Source organism: Lygodium microphyllum, chromosome 8 (assembly GCF_053477565.2).
Source record: "Lygodium microphyllum isolate KBCC chromosome 8, Lygodium_microphyllum_v1.1.10, whole genome shotgun sequence".
Classification (NCBI taxonomy): Eukaryota; Viridiplantae; Streptophyta; class Polypodiopsida; order Schizaeales; family Lygodiaceae; genus Lygodium; species Lygodium microphyllum.
In genome coordinates this window covers 92,350,314-92,371,729 of record NC_141142.1, presented here as the reverse complement: position 1 = coordinate 92,371,729, position 21,416 = coordinate 92,350,314, and the positions used below count along the sequence as shown (strand labels likewise).

The 21,416-nt window shown below is 40.0% G+C and overlaps 1 protein-coding gene across 1 annotated transcript; it reads left to right on the top strand.

The window, feature by feature from the left end:
* Positions 1–294: 294 nt before the first annotated feature.
* Positions 295–726, top strand: LOC148032598 (uncharacterized). Its single transcript, XM_087684133.1, has one exon. The coding sequence runs from the start codon at positions 295–297 to the stop codon at positions 724–726; it is 432 nt and encodes a 143-aa protein (XP_087540259.1).
* Positions 727–21,416: the final 20,690 nt, after the last annotated feature.

The following is a 21,416-nucleotide window of genomic DNA, read 5'->3' as shown; positions in this document are numbered from 1 at the left end:
GTAACGTGGTTGAGGCCTCGATTGCTCAGAAGGGTTGGTTGTCCTTTTGCTATCGGGAAGCCTTTTAAGCGTTGTGCCGGGTTAAAACTTCACAGCGATCTTACTCGGAAGGGCGCTATCCCCACAGCTGGATACTGTCTTGAGGTAATTTCACTGTACGATACAGTACACGACTCCTGTGATGTACATTGTTTAATTCGGGTTTATTTAAAGGAGAAACAACTCACGTGGCAAACTATGCTGAATACCGCATGTGGATAGGTTAGATATAATCAGCAGCAATCAAGTGCTGCAATGGCGCCGGCCAAGGCGGATGATCCGAAGCAGGGCGCGATAGTCTGGAAGGGACACGCGGAGGCGCTGAGGAAAGCGGAGGAGCTGCTGACGGGGCACGGGCTGCCAGCTGGGCTGCTGCCATTGGAGGAGGTGAAGGAGTTGGGACACGTGGCGGAGACGGGGTACATGTGGGTGTGCCAGGGGAAGAAGGTAGAGCACGAATTCAAGGTGGCGGGGAAGCTGGTGAGCTACGACACGGAGATCACGGGCTTCATCACGCAGCACAAGATCAAGAAGCTGAAAGGGGTGAAGGCCAAAGAGCTCATGTTGTGGCCTCCCGTCGGGGAGATCAGCGTCGATCATGACCCGCCCACAGGCAAAATTCACTTCAAGAGCTTCGCCGGCATCACCAAGACCTTCCCCGTCGCGGCTTTCGCCGCCGGCCAGTAGTGAGCTGTTATCCTTAGCCGCCAATTAATAAGCATAAGATCGATATGTATGGTGCCCTTGCATAGGCATTCAAGGAAGCCCATCCCTTTTTTCTTTGTTTTCGAACCATACAAAAGAGATCAAAGAGTGGGGAGGATCATATACATGCCGTTTCTGTACTGCCCTTCCAATCTTCTAATTAAAACCGTTCTCAGGGGAGGAGGCCTGAGTACTAGCATAGCGATGTTATACAGCTTCTGAGAGCATGGACAATGGCATAAGCAAGGTTGTTCCATCCGATTAAGCCCTCACAATCCAAGCTTGTAACCCTCGCGCTTGCTTAGCTCGAGCGTCATCTTCCCCGCCACCTTGTAGCTTACTGCCCTTGCAACACAAACCGATAATAACAGTAATTACTACAGCTATCTAATCGATTGATAATGCCATTGGTCATTGCTTATTGTCCTCTTCCCTCAAACTAGCAATACAAAATGTCAAAACTCCCACGAGAACCATAAGATTGTGAAGGAAACTCTTATGGCAATAACCTAAGGAACCAATGATTAGCTCTACGCAATGTCATATTTATTTTCATCAAGCTTTGCATCGTGGTCTTCGTTACTTAGGAGTAGAGATAATACCCGTGGTAGTGCTACCACAAGCCTTAAATATTTTCTAACATGTATCAATGCCAAGTTGAAAGCCAACGTGTGTCCTCCGTTACCCTAGCTTGCATCACCAAATGGTTAGTTTAAAAATAGTAACAAGTTTTTGCTCAATAAAATAGGCTCATTGGTCACAAAAGAGTTTTGAGTGAAGATGGAATACAAGCAGGAAAGGGGATGGGAATGCTATGTGATAGTAGCAATGGGATAGGCATTAGCAAAAGCATAGCTTCCTCCAAGCATGATGTAGCTCTCATATAATGTTCTGCTATATGGGCTTAACATAATAGGACATTGGACATACTCTTATTCGAACAAGAGCTCCAACAAACGAGAATCAAGTGACTACCTCTTACATAGTTTCTCGCACACAAATGCAATAATTCATTTATAGTGAGTGACATGGCCTTCCTTAATCCCATGAAAGATACTCCATGATTCAAGTGTTGTGCTATATGAGCTCAACGTAATAGGACATTGGACACACTCTTATTCCTTCAAGAGCTCTAACACACGAGAATTAAGCGACTACCTCTCACATAGTTTCTCGCACACAAATGCAAGCATTTATTTATAGTGAGTGACATGGCCTTCCTTTAATTCCATGAAGGATGTACATTGCATACTCCATGATTCAAGTGTGCTCCTTCAATTCTCAACCCTTTACAACCTCTTTGTCCCTCACCCTCACTCTCACCCTAACCCACTCTCTCACAACGAAAGTGGGAAGGCAAGTGCACAAAGTTCCCAGACACATGGATAGCTTGTTCTATTTATTCTCACCCTTCTTATACACGATTTCTAGGGTGAGGGTCTCCCCATCCCTCTTGGGTATCGAGTCCACTCTTGGGCCTTAAGACTTGTTATTTCTCATTGCACACTTTTTCTATGATGAGAATGAACTAGAACCTTTCTAGTTTTTCCATAGGAGCCTATGCTATCATTACAACTTTCACGGGATCATGCCCGACTTGTGGATTTACATAATAAACCAATATTTTTGTTCGCAACAATTTGGCAATTCAAATATGCATGTGCTTCATACACATTATATTGTTATTAATAATACAAAGACTATTTCTGAAAATTTAGGCTCCTTCTTGTGCTCCCTTGCACCTTGCATACCACATATTTCTTACAGTTAACATTATCTCCTCCTAGAGAGTGCAAAACCATTGGTAGTCTTCATCTTAGGAGGTAGCATGCTTCAGAGTACACCGAAGATGTAGATGCTTGGGACTGTTGTGTATTGTCCTTCGAGGAGTCTTTCAAACTGTTGATGGCATAGAAGTTTCTGGTTGTAAGGTAAGTTGTTGGAGTGGTGGTAGGTGTCTTGGCTGTTGAAGTTGGTGGTATTCTTGAGGATTCTCATGTGAAGTGATGGTGCATGTATTTGTTTTCTTTAAAATAAATAATAAAATCAATGCTATACAATGAGTCTTTCAACCTTGCAAAAGGGATAGGATATTTTTTAGGGCTCGAAAAGCTAAGAATGATTACTTATTGATCAAGAAGTAGATTTGTTCGATCTTTAAGCCTCAGTTCAAGGGTCTACAAGACTTGTTGTTGATAAAGAGTGGGACGTTTGAGAGATGTTGGAATGGTAGAGAGCTTGAGATAGTGGATGAGATTTGCTAAAAAAAAATGGACTCCTTAATATCAACTTTTATTTTTGCATTCCCTTGGAGCTGATTGAGAATCCTATGTGTCTATGTATGTGTCAATTGGTGCGCAGATCGGATGATGTACGCTCGCGTAGTGAATGCCGGAAGGTCCCCAAGAACAATAGAACTCTACTTTTTGCACAAATTACAAGGTAAAAAGCATGAACGACAAGAGCAAGAGACCAATTGGGTGCAATCTCCCCCCATGCCTTGTGTGAGCGCTCCACAAAGCATGTATTTTTATGTATTATTCATCTTCAAGCTCAAATAATAGCCCAAATTACAAAATAGCAAGCTTTTAGCTTTTGAGTTTGCTTTAGCACAAAATAGGAATAAAGCTAGTGGGTGGTGTCCAAAGAGTCTGGCACGCCCTATACAATGTCCAAATAGAAATAACATAATCGTGCGCCCATGCGCATACAAAATAATAATAAATATCCAACGCCTCAATAAATAGGCGTGACAAAATATAGGCGCCATGCCTAAGGTATGCGCCTATCAAAATATAATCCATAAATTGAATACTCGCTATCCTCCAATGCTTTCCTCCTCCACTGCTTGTATCTCTACACATCAACTGAAGCATTCACAATCGTTAGTAAAATAATACAATTAAACCGACAAAAGTGAATACCTAGCAGTCTTCAGCTACATAAATAAATCAACTGGTTAGAAATAAATCCTAACCTTAATTTATTACGAGTGTGCACTCTAAAATCATAAACGTTTATTAATTTAATATGCATTTTGCGGAATCACCCGCTATGGAATCACCCATGTATACACTAAATTAATGAAATGCCCGAAAAGGACAGGCGTCCCCATCAACTTCTCGCACAAAGAATGCACTTTGTGTATGAGCCCCGGTCATCAAAGTTTACGGAATCCACCGTAAAACCTCACGGAATCCACCGTGGCACGGAATCCACCGTGAAATATGCCTCCTGGCATCATACCCCCGGGGTGGGATAGCAATTGACCTCAATTGCTATTAGCTCAATGTGGAGCTAATAGAGTGGGGAAAGCATTTAAGTCTCTAGCGTACATCCGTTGTGCTTCCTCTACAGGATGGTTCTTAAATTTAACCAGATATCTAGAATATCTTCGGCCAGTTCTAGATGTCATAAATTCAGTGTCTATGATAGCTTCAGGTTCAAGTATTTCAGTCTCTTCCTCTAACAAAGGTGGGTTTTCATAAACAGGGAGTACAGGTAATTGGCCTCTAAATGGTCTTAATAAACTAATGTGAAATGTGTTGTGAATTTTCCAGTGAGGTGGTAATTCTAACTTGAATGCATTATCATTAATTTTATGAATGATCCTGAATGGTCCATAGAATCTAGGGGCTAATTTGACAACTGGGTGTCTATCTACACTTTGTAGTCTACGTTTTTCTATTCTCAACCAAACATAGTCATCAACTTTGAAATTCATTGCTTGTCTTTTCTTATTGGCTTGTTTGGTATATGATTGTTGAGCTTTGACAATGATATCTTTAACCTTATCAAAAATAGTATTATGCATACTAGCAATATCATTAGCACTCTGAATTCTATTTGACAAAGATGCAATAAGTGTAGATAATCTATAACCATAAATCACTTCAAACGGCGCTTTCTTGGTAGATGTGTGTGGTGTATTGTTATAGGCAAAATGTAATAAATGCAGATGTGTGTCCCATATCTGAGGTTTAGAAATAGTATATGCACGTAAGAGATCTAGAATAGTGCTATTAGTGGCTTTTGTTTGTCCATTAGTTTCTGGATGAAATGCATATGAGAAATCAATCTTGGTGCCTAGGTTAGCAAACAGAGTAATCCAAAAGTTGTTACAAAATCTAAAATCATGATCTGAAATAATAACTTTTGGCAATCCATGGTTAGTGAAAACAGTTTTCAAAAACAATTGTGCTACTTGTGATGCTGTTAAAGTTTTCTTACATGGAATGAAATATGCTTGTTTACTAAATCTATCTACTACTGTCCAAATCATATCATGGTTAGATTTAGTATTAGGTAAACCAGTAATAAAATCCATAGAAATTTGTTCCCATGGTTTAGATGGAATAGACAAAGGCATAAGTAATCCATACTGTTTACCATGATGTCTCTTAACTCTTTGACAAATCAAACATTCAAAAACAAAATTAGATACATCAGTGTCCATATGCGGCCAATAAAAATCTTCAGTTAATGTACGTAAAGTAGATATGATACCTCTATGACCTTGATATGGGGGACAATGAATCTCATTCAAAACAAAAGATCGGAATGGAATCGTAACACACAATCTCTTTTCATAAAACATAAATCCATCATTATATGACAATGAATCAATAGGAATCAAGTTATTTTGAACTAATTTATTCCAGTCAGCATGAAAAGTAATATCCTGATGATAAGTATCTTTCATAGCAATCAAAGAATCAAAAGATATAATAGAAATATTATGAATGGCAGGTCTTCTACTTAATGCATCAGCCACTACATTTTCTTTTTCGGGTTGATATTGAATGATAGGATGAAAATTCTGGATAAAAGATGCCCATTTGATATGTCGGTCAGATATTTGGGGTTGGCTAAGTTAATGTCTAATACTTTGCTGATCGGTCTTTATCATAAATTCTGAACCTATTAAGTAGTGTTTCCACTGTCTTAATGCTTGTACAACTGCTAATAGTTCTTTGTCATATGTGGAATATTTCAGTTCAGAGGGTTTCAGCTTACAACTAGAATAGGCTATAGGATGATTGTCTTGCATAAGTACGGCTCCTATTCCTGATCCACTAGCATCAGTCACTACTAAAAAGAATGGTCTATTAAAATCAGGCAACTGTAGGACAGGGGCATGGGTTAATGCATGTTTCAATAAGTCAAAGGATTTCTGTTGATTTTTGGACCAATGATAGACAATTCCTTTCTTCAGAAGTTTAGTCAGTGGTAAAGCAAGTAATGAAAAATTACGTACAAACTTCCTATAGAAACTGGCAAGACCAAGGAATGAGCGTAACTCATGCACGTTTTTAGGTAGAGGCCAATTCAATATTGCATCTATTTTCTTAGGATCAACTTTAATTCCATCAGATGATACAATATGACCTAAATACTCAATTTCAGTTTTAAAGAATTCACTCTTTTTAGGATTTCCATATAGTTGATTGTCTTTTAGTAACTGGAAAACCAATGACAAATGCTCATAATGTTCTTTCTCATTTTGACTAAACATCAAAATATCATCAAAGAAGACAATTACACAATACTGATATTTCAAAAATATACGGTTCATCATTCTACTAAACGTAGCAGGTGCATTAGTCAATCCAAATGGCATCACTAAAAATTCATAATGACCGAATTGTATCCTAAATGCAGTCTTGAATATGTCTGACTTATCTAGTCTCACCTGATGATAACCAGACTTAAGGTCTATTTTACTAAATATAGCAGATCCTTGCAGTTTATCCATAAGGTCATCAACTCTAGGAATGGGATAATTATTCTTTACAGTAATTTTATTTAAAGCTCGATAGTCAATGCACATACGATAGGTATTATTCTTTTTCTTGACTAACAGAACAGGCGCACTGAATGGAGAACAACTAGGTCTGATCAATCCTCTATTTAGTAATTCCTCAACTTGACTCTGAATTTCTTTTTGCTCTATCTGGTTATGCCTATATGGTGCTTTGCAAGGTGGTTGTGTGCCAGGAATCAAATCTATTTTATGGTCTTCTGAAAGTGAAGGAGGTAAACCAGGTGGTAGGTCTTCGGTAAAACAGTCTTTAAAATGTGCAAGAAATTCTTTATGCCTAGGGTGCATATGATTTTCTTTTACTTGCAATTCATTCACCCAAATGAGATAGGATTTACTACTCTTGCGTAATGTACGTTTAGCTTGAGTATGCGAAAGCAGTGGAAAAACATTAGATGCATGCATACCATACAATGTAATATGTTTTCCTTGAAAATTAATATTCATTGAATGTGTTGAATAATCTATATCTGGGTTATGTTGATAACGCCAAGGCATGCCTAAAATAATGTCACTCGACTGTAATGGAACAACTAGAAATTTTCTTTTTTCTGTGCATTGACCAAATTGAATCTCTAAGTCATGCACTTCCTGTGTACCATTATACCTAGTTCCTAAGAATGTTGCTTTGATACGATAATGCGTAGATACAGTCTGTAACTTCAATTCCTTTACTAATTTTACAGAAATAAAATCATGAGTACTACTGTCATCTTGCAAAATAATGTTTTCCTTTCCATGCACCAAACATTTCATAGTCAATAAAGAATGTGGAGTTGGCATATCTCGTAAAGTATCCGAAGGAGTAGTAGTGTCATCCTCATCTTCAGTGAAATTAGGCATATCTTCATGTTCGTCATCGTCCATTGCTCCAAGGTAGTTGATATGGGCAGGTGGCTTCTTCGAATGGCAATTTGCTGCATAATGTCCAGGCTGGTGGGATTTATAGCATACTATTGGCTTGGCTTTGGTTACATTGTTTGCAATGGCAAGAAGTCTAGGGACATTAGGATTTGGATGTGGAATCGGCTTAGGGTTTTGATTGACATTGGATGGTAAAGCAGGTGGTTTTGCCCAATTTTTACGGAAAGAAGATGAAGAGAAATGACCTGGATTAAATCTTCTAAAATTGGAATTGAATTGCTTAGATCCATAGTTACCATTAGGTTGGAATTGATGTGGACGTCTGTCTCTACCTCGCAGCTTGTCTTCAGTGTCGTGAGCTAGTGAAATTGCGTCTTTAAGAGTAGCAGACTTGAACATGTTAACTTCAGCGTAGTAATGCCCAAGGAGTCCAGACATATACTTGCGCTTGTGTGTCGCTTCAGGTACGTCTTCAAGCATGCGTAGCTGGAGTAGTGCATTCCAAAAACGCTCTGTATATTGAGGAATAGGCTCACGATCCCGTTGTTGAAGAAGATCCCATTGCTTTATAGCTTTCTCATGAAATTGTGGAGGAAGGAAATTCTCCATAAACTTCTTCTTGAAATTCTCCCAAGTAGTGGGACAATCTATACTCTTACATACAACAGTCCACCAAAGAGATGCTATGTCCACTAAATGATTAGTGACACACTTGATTTTATCTCTTTCTGCATAGGTTTCCTCATGGAAATAGTCGTCAAACTGACTAATGAATGCAAGAACAGTTTTTCCTTCTCGTATGCCACTGAAAGTACGGAATTTGAAACTTCTTTTACTTATCTTTGATTCCTTGCGGATGGTTTGAGCTTCGAGAGTTGCGTCGATGGTACGTCGGATAAGATCTTCAGCTTGAGGTTCTTCTTTGTCGGTAGACGATCTTTGTAAATTTGCCAGTTGAACTTGCAATACTTGCCTAGCCCTTCGTTCTCCATCCAATTGCATCATGATTAAATTTAGCTTTTGCTCCATCGTAGGTTTAGGTAGGTCACCTTCAGCCATAAGATCATCCATATGTGGTTCCGTCATCCTGTAAAACTCAAAAGACCTTTCTCACTCAAAATCAAGTTAGCGGGATGAGCGTAGCTCAAGTTTGGGAATACAAGGCTTATGTATTTTTGGGTATGGCTTTCACAATCTTCAAAAAATCTGCATTTTATTCTTGTTCGTATGCTGAAAATGCTTCAGCAAACTTGCGTATGGGTAGAGTACCTTCCAATGAACAACTTTGCAGTTCGGAGTTTCTGCGCAGGAACAGCCCTTCTATGTGTTTTGGACAGAAGTCAATTTTGACTCCAATTGACTTGACTGACTTGCAGAGTACCAGACTAATGTGACTTGAAGAGTTTGTTGACTTGCAGAACTTGCTTGCTTTGTCGGACTTGCAGAACTTTGACTTGTTAGAACTTGCTGAACTTGACTGGTTGTGTGTGACCTGAAGTTTGTGATGACTTGATGGATTAGAGCTTAAATGATTAAGCTTGATAGCTTAATGAATAGTCAACGGCGAAATTCGTAGGGGGGGCCGTTTTCTGACGCTGCAATTTTCGGGATGATGCCGCCATTGTTTGACGATTTGAATTGCTTGAATCTAACTAAGCTTTCAATTAAGCTTTTGACTTAAGCTTTTATGCTTATGAAGATATGGAGCTTACTGTAACTCAGAAAAGAAAACGACTTGATGTAGGAGAATTGCAAGTGGTCCTCTGCCTCTGCAGACCAGTCCTTCGCAATCCGATGATGGAAACAGGGGTTCTTGATCGCCAAAAATCTGCTTGTATCGACGGTTCGCGACGAGATTGACCGTAGAGCCCGATCGTTACAGGAGCTCCGCCTTCGCACGAGATGGGTAGCGATTGGAAGCTCTTGATCTCAGCTTTGCTCTGATACCACTGGTGCGCAGATCGGATGCTGTACGCTCGCATAGTGAATGCCGGAAGGTCCCCAAGAACAATAGAACTCTACTTTTTGCACAAATTACAAGGTAAAAAGCATGAACGACAAGAGCAAGAGACCAATTGGGTGCAATCTCCCCCCATGCCTTGTGTGAGCGCTCCACAAAGCATGTATTTTTATGTATTATTTATCTTCAAGCTCAAATAATAGCCCAAATTACAAAATAGCAAGCTTTTAGCTTTTGAGTTTGCTTTAACACAAAATAGGAATAAAGCTAGTGGGCGGTGTCCAAAGAGTCTGGCACGCCCAATACAATGTCCAAATAGAAATAACATAATCGTGCGCCCATGCGTATACAAAATAATAATAAATATCCAACACCTCAATAAATAGGCATGACAAAATATAGGCGCCATGCCTAAGGTATGCGCCCATCAAAATATAATCCATAAATCGAATACTCGCTATCCTCCAAAATGCTTTCCTCCGCCACTGCTGCTAGCTCTACACATCAACTGAAGCATTCACAATCGTTAGTAAAATAATACAATTAAACTGACAAAAGTGAATACCTAGCAGTCTTCAGCTACATAAATAAATCAACTAGTTAGAAATAAATCCTAACCTTAATTTATTACGAGTGCGCACTCTAAACTCATAAACGTTTATTAATTTAATATGCATTTTGCGGAATCACCTGCTATGGAATCACCCATGTACACACTAAATTAATGAAACGCCCGAAAAGGACAGGCGTCCCCATCAACTTCTCGCACAAAGAATCCACTTTGTGTATGAGCCCTGGTCATCAAAGTTTACGGAATCCACCGTAAAACCTCACGGAATCCACCGTGAAATATGCCTCTTGGCATCATCAATGGCTTCAATCTTGCTTGTGTCATTTAGGTCTTCTATAGCTCATTGACTTGCTGCCTCTTTGTTGTTTCTTTAACCATATCATTCACTACCTACTTGTCTATATTCACTTGATAAAAATTAAGAACATATGCAATTAAGTTTATCAGGGACTTAGCGAAAATTTAAAACTTGTTGTTAATATTACTTACCTATTTGTGTTATAAGTCATGGGTTGCTTTTGCTTGCTCCCTCCTTATATGAAAAATGATACTTTCATGCATTACACATATACTAATAGCGTGGTGTGTATAGATTGTGTTATGCTTTTTTGGATCTATTTGTTTTAGAAATTTTACTACGTATAAAATTATAGTGTCTAAGTTTTTATAGTAAAGGGTTACTTTGCCAAGATATGAGCCATTAATAAAAAGTAGGATTGTATTGGAGCAAAACATATTTATGGAGAGGTTGCAATAACTTTGCCATTAGGATTAAATATGCAACAATATCAAGTACTAAACCTCTTTAATTCAATCAACTCACAACATGGAGCTCTTCTTTTACAAGGATTTTGTTAAGTAAGGGAAGGTCTATGAGAGATCTAGTTATTATGACTTTGTACACAATGGTAAGTACTTGGAGGGAGTCAAATCCACATATGTTAGGTCAATTTGGGATCTCCAAATGTCTCATCTTTACTCTAAAATAGTAATGAGTTGACTTCTGAGTTAAACCATTGTGATTCTTATGGTGTACCATACGTGCTTGAATGAGCTGCCATTTGTTGCATTCGTTTCGAGTGCTAGTAATTCCTTGATGGTTTGAGGGTAGAATGAATTGCAAATTGTGGGGACCAATTGATGTTCCTTAGTTTCATCTTCTATAATGAGTTGTACAAGATTATCAAGTTGATCACCGTATTACTTGTTGTCATGAGATTTTTTATATGAAGTGTGAAAATAGGGTATGCTCTGCCTTATGAAAGAGTTAATGCTTTGTCTACACAATGGTAAGTGATAGGCTTCTCAGCTAGTGTAGTTCTCTACCTAGCTCATTTTCATGATTATAGGGATTAGTCAAGTGGAGGCTTGGAAGTTAATGACCGTGTGGCTTTGAGTAGTGATTATTAGTCACTTAAGTGATGTATTTTGTGGCCTATATAGTGGATAATGAAGTGTAATACTAAAAAGACCATTGAGTGCAGATTCAAGGGTGCCAACAAGACTAATTAGGTGGCTACTATCCAAAGTAACCACAAAGGTGAAGGTGATGTGATGCTAACTAGAAGAGGATAGAAGGAAAATGTAGGAAAAAGAGTTTAAAAAGTAAGTGGGTAGGAGGCTCATGCATTGGACAGGAGAGAGGAGTATATTAGGACTATTTTGGAATAAGAAAAAATAGGGGGAGAAAAGGTAGCAAGCTGTCCTTGAAGATTTTCATCTCTTAGAAGGACTTGGAGGCGATCTCTCACTTAATTCTTGGTCCTAAACATCAAGGGAGCCTTTCTTGATCATTGAAGTGAATTTCTTATGGGTTTACCCTCTTTATGTGGACTCTTTTGGGCTACAAATAATAATCAAGAGTAGGCTAACAAGCTAAAAATGGAGATTTGATGCTCAAATAGGAAATTTCTTGAGTTTTGTCACTTGATTCTTGATCTCTACCTTTAGTAGACATAGTGTAAATAACAAAGATAGAGTTTCTCTTGGATTTTGGATAGCATTTATACCATGTTTTATTGCTATAATAAATTCATAATCACATAATTGAAGTTCTTTTGAAGGCTAATTGATGCCAGGAGGCATATTCCATGGTGGATTCCGTGAGGTTTTGCCGTGGATTCCATAAAATTATATTTGTTGCTAGGGCTCATACATAAGGTGGATTCCTTGTGCGAAAAGTCGATGGGGACACCTGTCCTTTTTGGGCGTCTTGTTAATTTAATGTGCAAGTGGGTGAATCCACAAAATACATATTTAAATTAATGAACGTTTATGAGTTTAGAGTGTGCACTCGTAATAAATAAGGTTAGGATTGAGTTCTAACCAATTTATTTATTTTGTAGCTGAAAACTGCTAGGTATTCACTTTTGTCAATTTAATTTTATTATTTTCTAACAATTGTGAATTCTCCAGTTGATGTGTAGAGTAGGCAGTGGTGGTGCTGGGAAGCACTGGGCGATAGCGTGTATTTAAGTTATTTAGAAGAAATTATCATTTTTAATGGGTGCATATCTTAGGCGTGGTGCCAATATTTATTTTGACGCGCTTATTTATTGAAGCACCTGACATTTACTTATTATTTTGTATGCACATGGGTACACGATTTAAATATTTGCTATTGGACATTGTATTTGGGCACAACCCGACTATTTTGGCATCCAATCGCTTTAATTCTTTAGTTAGAAAAAAGCAAACAAAAAAGATCAAGTGTGTTAATTGTAAATTGGGCTATTTTTTTAGCTTGGAAATGAATAATCTATCAAATATATGCTTTGTGGAGCACTCACACAAGGCATGGGGGAAGATTGTACCCAATTAGCCTTTTGCTTCATGTCGTGCAAGTCTTCTCTCTTGTTTTTTGTGCAAAAGTAGAGTTATTTTGTTCTTGGGGACCTTCCGGCGCTTGCTACGTATGCATACATCATCCGATCTATGCATCAGTGGTATTAGAGCGAAGTTGAGATTGAGGACTTCTAGTCGCTTACCATCTCGTGCAAAGGCGAAGCTCCTGGAATGATCGAGCTCTACAATCAGTATTGCGGCAATTCGTCAATACCAGCATATTCTCGGTAGTGAAAAACCCCCTGCTATGCACTTGGATCACGAAGGACCCAGCCTCTACATGTGAAGGACCACCCGGGAAGTTCCTTTGTTAACTCTTCTATTTATCAGAGAAACATACAATCAATTTGATAAAGATTAAGTGTGAAATCTTAGTGAGGAAGCTTAAAAAAGCTTTAGGCATAAATTTTCACCATCGGCGGCGGCAGCATGTTCTCAACGCCGCTGGACGCCATTTAGAAGCTGCAAAAGCCGTCCTCCAAAAAATCAACGATTTAGTTAAAGCTTTATTTACTTAAAGCTTAAAGCTTTTCAACTTTACAAAGGCTCAAAAACTCAATTTCAAACTTCTCCCATAGTAGTTGTTCATACACAGCTAGTCTTAAACGGATTTTCAACTTTACAAAGGCTCAAAAACTCAATTTCAAACCTCTCCCATAGTAGCTGTTCATACACAGCTAGTCTTAAACGGATTTTCAACTTCCTTGCAAGCCCCTGTTTACACCTGTGGAATAATAGAGTTCAATTCTAGCAAACAAATTGCTACACGCAGACTACACGTACGAAGTATCTTCTAGGAAGAAGACTGTGACACCAAATTTAGCATCCGCAAAGAAGAAATCTTGCAAAAATCCATTAAAAGAAGAGAGAGAAATAAGCCTTATAAACCCGACTTTGAGCTATGCTCATCCCGCTAACAAGATTTCAAGTGTGTGAGGTCTTTTGAAATTTTGCAGAATGTCCGATCAAACCATGGAAGATTTTATGGCCGAAGGTGATTTACCAGAACCAACGATGGAGCAAAAACTGGATCTAATTATGATGCAGCTTCAAGAGGAACAAAGAGCACATCAAACTTTGCAAGCTCAATGGGCCCATCTGAAACAATCTACAACCGACCAAGATGAATCACAATCTGAATAGCTTATACGACGTATGATCGATGCGGCACTTGAAGTGCAATCTATTCGGAAAGAAACAAAGATAAATAAAAGAAATTTCAAATTTTGTACTTTCAATGGGTCACGCAATGAAAAGACTGTACTTGCTTTTATTAGTCAATTTGATGATTATTTCCATGAAGAACAGTATGTTGAGAAAGACAAAATTAAGTGTATTACTAATCATCTAGTGGACAGAGCATCCCTATGGTGGACTGTTGTCCATCGCAAAAGCATTGATTGTCCTACTACTTGGGAGACTTTCCAAAAGAAATTTTTGCAGAATTTCCTTCCACCCCAATTCCACAAAAAAGCAATCAAACAGTGGGATCTTCTGCAACAGAGGGATCGTGAGCCTACCGAGCATTTTTGGAATGCTTTATTGCAACTTTGAATGCTTAAAGATGTATCTAAGGCAACCCATAAATGCAAGTTTATGTCTAGCTTACTTGGATATTTTTATGCGGAGGTGAACATGTTCAAGCCAACGACTCTCGAAGATGCAATTTCCTTGGTCCATGATGCTGAAGAAAAAATCTGAGGACGAGAGAAGAGACCACAACCATTTCAAACTAATGGTAACTTTGGTTCAAAACAATTCAATTCAAATTTTCAAAGATTCAATCAAAATTGTTTCCTTCCATTTTCATTCCGTAAATCTTGGACATGACCCCCTACTTTACCATCAAACACAAATCGAAATCCTAAGCCATCTTTTCAGCCAAATCCCAACATTCCTAAACTTCTAGCTATTACCAATAATGTGTCTAAGGCTAAACCCATAGTCTGTTACAAATGTCATCAACGTGGATGTAACGTATCCACTAGTATCATCCAGGACACGTCTTAGCAGTCCATCAGAAAGGATGTCTAGAAAACTCCGCCCCACACTCCCATGGAATGTTACGGGTTTTGCGATCTAGGTCGTCCCGCGCCTGCTACGTAGCGGAAGTATCCTGGACGTTCCCACTTAGGATCGACCGAAATTAGGGTTTTCCTGATTGGTCAGTAGCTAACAGCTACTAGCGTGAGATCGAGCGAACTACTTTACGCAGAAACTCCAGGTCCGAAGCGGATTCATGCTGCACTTGGTTCAAGGAGAATGGGAAACGAGAGGGATGCAAGGCTCAACCTCTCTGCCATAAGGCATAGTCCCGTTCCGTTCCCCTAAAACAGCGTAAATCGGGTAAGACGTAACTCTAGGTCATCGCTCTCGTTATTTGTTTTGATGATGATGATCATCCCGCTGTTCTTCGAGATTTTTGAGAAAAGTTCCCGGCTAACCGAGACCACCCAACCGTAGGACGGACCCATGGTCCATCCTCCGCACTTTCCTCGGTTTGTTTTAGTTATGTAATTATCTAACACATTAATTTGACATATAACAATTAGCTTCTTTAATTAATCCTGTTAAGCACTGGTTCATTCACGTAATCTTATCACGTGACATAGAAAAACAATATCAAGCAAGTTCTTTTTTTTAACATTTCATCATTTTATCTTTGAAATACAAGGAGTTTTGCCCATAGGCTTGTCCATAATCTGCCCGAAGGCTATCCAGTAATCCACAGTGATCACTATTCCAAGCTTCTGCCCGTAGACTAGTATGCGGGCCTCGAGATCCAATCCCGAGTCACGTTAGCCTCTTGTGCAGGACCCGAAAGGCGAGGGATTTATGGCCAGAGCCCCCCTGGCACCCAAGCGTCCTCCTGTTCCAAGTAGAACTCAACGGAGAGACCTCTCGCGGCGGGTTCGGTCCACGTTCCCGGCGCATTCAACAACCCCCTTGGTTAGGGTCAGGCAGGCAGTCGGGGGTAACTGAAGCTGCCTCTCCCTTCAGGCCTTCAACCTCAAGCATTAGATATCCTTTCATCCTTTAGTTCCTTGAGCAAACAATGCAAACAATGCTTTCTAAACTGTTACAAGCACAATCAATTCCAGTGGTCGTTTATTTGGACAATTGCTAAGGAGTGAATCTTTCTATCTGAATGCATCCAACACTCGATCCAGGATCAATTGCGACTTGGCAAGATCCCCAAGGGTTTGTTTGTTAACCCTATATCCTTGGGTTAGGGCCGTACCCTACTAACCCAACTTAACCAATACCTTAAGTTCTATTAGCAGTAAATATGTTATTCCAATTTACTAATTGGTCTTTTGCTTCCAAGCAAATATCTAATCCTCGTATCTTGGTTACTTTACCCAAGAAAGGTACTATATCACGACGATTATTTCTCCTCTTGCAAGATAAACTTGTGTAAGAATCTGCCAATCTCATTCCGAGGAATTGGCCATTCCCTTTTGATCAAATCACAAGATCAAGCGACTCTGCAACCTATTGCGCGAGTGTCGCATCAAAGTCATGGGACTGTTTTACCCATCGAATGGCGTTATCTAATCATGAAATCATGATTAGATAGGAAACAGGGTTAGGATATCTTCATAACAATCCGTTCCTGATTGCACTAAGTCGATATTGTCGGTCCAAATCCAAATCGAGTTTCATTCTTTTAGGGAGCAATCCTTAGGGTAAAAACCCTAGATCGTTTCTCGCAAGTGTGTCCTATTGTCCCTACATTCCGTGAATGAGGGAAAGTCTTTAGGGTATAAGAGTTTCAGCTTTGGCAATAAGAGCGATTAGGTCATGTCCTCAACGTGCTAAATCCCAGTTAGCACTTGGGATATGTTGCATCGATTTAACCATTCCTAACAAGTCCCTCGCGGTTTAGGTGTTTAGGTTAAACCAATTTACTTGTCAATTCTTGAAGATATTTACGATACCATTTTTCGTAACCACATGATTCATTGTCTACGTTCGAGTAGATTTACAAACCCTACTTTTCTTGCTTAAGATCAAAGCGTATGTTAGGTTATGGCATAATTCCTATTGCTCTTTTTATAATATGCAATCAAGATTCATGTTACTAAGCTAGAGGGTTTTATGTGAACCATGCAACTTTTTCTAACTTCTTTTCTAAATGAGATATTCGTACGCTGAATGAGCATTACACAACCTTTCGTAACTATTTACATAGTTGATTGAGATTTAAGCCAATTGAATAGGGTTTAATTTACTTCACGCAGCTTAAGAACCATTTTCCTTGCCTTGCAAATTCCTACGGATGATTAGCACCCTTCTTTTAATGAATCATTACTAAGAAAGATTCGTCTAATAATGCGACATGTGATTTAATCTTTCCATGCATAGTCAAAGGTGTACTATAATAATTCCGACTTTGTAAATGATAATCGTTGTTTGTTCTAGATTCGTTACTTTGCAATGCACAGAAGCTACTTGCTAAAAATGCATAAACATCTTTCATTTATTCCCTTTAAAAAAATTCAATTGACCAATCTTCATTCGTGAGTTATTTCCTTTAAAATAGCCAATGTATTTCAATCATAAAAGTGCATCCTAATTCCATACATTATCCATGCACAATTGCAATACTTCGACGTAAACTAAAACTAGGAAGAAAACCTGGACTTGTGGGTTTGGTGAAATATCCACATGAATACGGGGAGATGACCCTCCCACAGCTACACCTTGGACATTCTTAGGCGGCATCGTAGTTGTAGTCTTTCCGTCGTGGAAGTAGCTTTACAATTCCTTTTGAAATTCCACCATGGCTCCCTTTTGCAATAACTTGCATCATCCGTCGAAAGTAGTTTTAGAAGGCTTCCTCCTTGAAGTAGGGAATTTGAAAGGGGGTGATTCACAATCTTTTGCGGATAAGACCCATTAAAGCCATAGGAGGGGCTTAATGGCCTTGTAAAAACTCGCATAAACAAGGAATAAAATAAAATAAAAGCGTGGAATCCCTTACGAGGGTTTTTGAGTGGGAAAGGGAGGTGTTAAAAAGACCCTCAACACTCTCTTTCCTTTTACGAGTGGGGGAAAAAAAAAACAAAGCCCCAAGGGTATTTTGCATGGGGAAAGGAAAGGGCTAAGGGGGCTTGTGGGTGATTGGTGGGAAGGGGCTTGTAGCTCCCTCTCCTTCAAAGCCCGGAAAGGTGTATTAGGGAACTATTGGGAAGAGCTTATAGGCTTCCACTTCGAAGCTTAAGAGGGAAAAAAGATTTGGGCTCTCGGAGGGTTCAAAAGGGAAGGGCCTTTAAAAGAAAACCGAGGGTAAAAAGGCTTGTGGGAGTTGCAATGGAAAAGGGGGTTTAAAAGGAACCCGTGGGGGGGTAATATGGACTTGTGTGGGGAATCCACGGGAAGGGTTGCTTTAAACCTCAAGGCAAGGTGAACTTAAAGGCTTTAGTAGAACCCCACGGGAAGGGGTTCTTAAATCCCGCAGGGGGGTGTATATAAGAACCACAAAAGAAGGCTCAAGGAAGCCCACATGACGGGGGCTTCCTAAGGGCCTTTAGAAGCTTCCCAAGAAGCTTTTGGGAGCTTCTAGGGCCGTGGCTTCCACACATGGAGGAGAGGAAGATGAGTGTTGGCAGCAGCTTGCGATTCCCAGGCGGCAACTTGTGCAGCAACACGATGCTTTTAGCTCCTCTTTTCTTTCAAGTGATTTCTCTCTCTCTTAATTCGCAGCGTGATGGCTCCCTTACCCTCAGAATCTTCCCCTTCACACGATTGTGGCAGCGTCGATCCTCACTCTGTAGTGTTATAGCTCTCCCACCCTCACTCAATTGGCAGCGTTACGTTGTCTCCTCCCTCTCGGCCAACAGAGTGGTGCAGCTCTCTTCTCCCCTCACGCCCAGTAGGGTTACACTGTCTTCCCTCACTGCCAACAGCTGATTATCATAGCCTCCCTCTTCTTACTCACCCCTCCCTTGTAGTGGCGGCTCACGACGGCAGCTTTGACCTTCTCAATCTCTCTCTTCCCAGGCTTGGCAGCGTCCCGTCCTCTCGTCCAGCCCCCCTCTCTTCTCCCTCACATAGCCATGGTTTTTATAGGTAGAGGGAGAGGTACCTCCCTCCCTCCATGCGGGCTGATGCATGAGCATCAAGCCTTCCATGAGCTCCAGCACGGTGCATAGTCATCGTGCCTCCCCTCCCACTCCTCCAGCACGACCGTCGGCTGGGGAAAGGAGGGGATAATTTTTTAAAAAAAATTGCTATTATCTAACTTAAGAGGAGATTCATATGCGGGAATATTACATTCTCTCCCCCTTGGAGGAATCCAGATGTCCTCATCTCGAGATAAACTGCGATATTGATGGTTGAGAGTGCTTTCATCTATCCAAGTGGCATCCTCCTCAGGATAGTCTTTCTATTGGACAAGGCATTCTCTCAAGGTTCTGGATTTCAGTTGTTTCTCCCTAACATCTAAGATCCCATCAGGCCGTAGCTCAAGGACTCCTTGACTAGGCATTGCAACTTGTTGGTCATCAAGTACATGGTTAGGATTAGGTACATACTTCTTCAATAGGTTGATATGGAATACATTGTGAACCTTAGCTTCTTGCAATCTCTTAAGGATAGGGAACTCTTCTTTGGGCATACGTGAATGAAGACCATGTCTCCTTTCTCGAAAATTCTATCTTGATGCTTCAAATCTGCGTATGCCTTTTGTCTATCCTTGGCGGCTTGGATGTCCTGTCTTATTGACTTTACTTGGTCATCCATCTCTTCCAACATCTGCCTTGAAGTTTAAACCCTCAAGGTTGGATCTGAGAAGTTTAGGGGACTTCAACAGTCATGACCATACAATGCTTGAAAAGGGGTCATCTGAATACTTTGTTGGTAAGAAGCATTGTAGGCAAATTCAACCAAAGGCAAGTATTGAATCTACCTTTTTGGTTTACAACAGCAGTGTGCCCTTAGCATATCCTCGATGACTTGATTTACTCGCTCCGTTTGGCCATCAGTTTGGGGATGGTAAGTTGTACTAAAATAGAGTTGAGTCCCAATGGCTTCAAAGATAGCTTTCCAAAAGTGTGATGTGAAGAGAGAATCACGATCACTAATTATTCTTCTGGGTAGCCCATGTAGCTTGAATATCTCCTTGATAAACAACCTTGCAATGTTTGAGGCTTTATAGTTTGTCTTTACTGGAATAAGGTGTGCAACCTTAGTAAGCATGTCAACCACAACCATGATGGAGTTGTATTCCTCCCTGAACTTGGGATAGGCCAACAACAAAGTCCATACTGATGAATTCCCATTTCATTTGGGGAATGTCGAGTGGTTGCAACTTCCTTGGCATCTTGACATGTTCGATTTTAGTACTTTGACAAGACAAACACTCAGTGACATATTTGAGAATGCCACCTTTAATACTCTCCCAATAGTAGCTCTTCCTAACTACATTAAGAGTCTTGGCATAGCCAGGATGTCCTGAGAAAGGGGAATCATGAGCTTTGCACAATATCTTCTGCTTAAGTGACTGGCTTTCCGGTATACATGCTCTCATTCTATAGTAGACAAGTCCACTATTGACAGAGAATTCATGATACTTAGCCTGTAGCTTTTATTCCTGGTCCTTGATAGAGATTTCCCTTAGCATCTTTTGATAGGCTGGATCATGGCATGCTTCTGCTCTAGCTAGCTCAAGTATTGGGTTTTTTTGGCATGGATACCTTTGTAGCTAGAGATCTAGCTATTGATGGATTTTGCAAGATTAGTGAATTAAGGAATGCCTTGCGATTGAGTGCATCAGCAATTACATTCTTCTTTCCAGGTCGGTACTTGATCTCAAGGTCATACTCCTCCAGTACTTCAATCCACTGACATTGCCTCATGTTGAGCTTGTTCTAGATAAAGTTCCACTTGAGACTTTTATGATCAGTCACTAGTGTAAACTTGTTACCCAGCAGGTAGTGTCTCCAAACTTGACAACTAAAAGTTCAAGATCATGGGTAGCATAATTCTTCTCATGGCTCTTCAGTTTCTTGAAGATTATGCTATAGGATGACTTTCCTACATGAGCACACTTCCTAAGGCAAGCATGCTAGTATGAGTTACTACCTCAAACTCCTTACTGTGGTTTAGAAGTTTTAGGATCGGTGCTGATACCAAACTTTGCTTCAATCTATCAAAGCTAGTTTGTTCGGCAGTTGACCATGCAATGGACGTTTGCTTCTTTAGTAAGTCTGTAAGAGGTGCTGCAATCAAAGCATAGTTTTTTATGAAGACCCTATACCATCCTGTCAATCCAAGAAAGCTACGTATCTCTTTGACGGATACTGGTATTGGCCATTCAAGCACATCTCTGACCTTGGCTGGGTCTACTGATATTCCTTCTGATGATACTATGAATCCCAGATATTCACTCTGACGCTTGAAGAATGCACACTTCTTCATTTTTGCATACAGCTTATGAGACCTCATTGTCTCAAGGACAATCCGAAGTTGAGGTTCATGATCTTCTTCCTGTTTAGAATAGACTAAAGTGTCATCGAAGAAGACAAGTACGAAATCATCAAGATATGGTCTAAAGATATCTTGCATTAATCTATTGAAGGTGGCAGGTGCATTTGTAAGCCCGAATG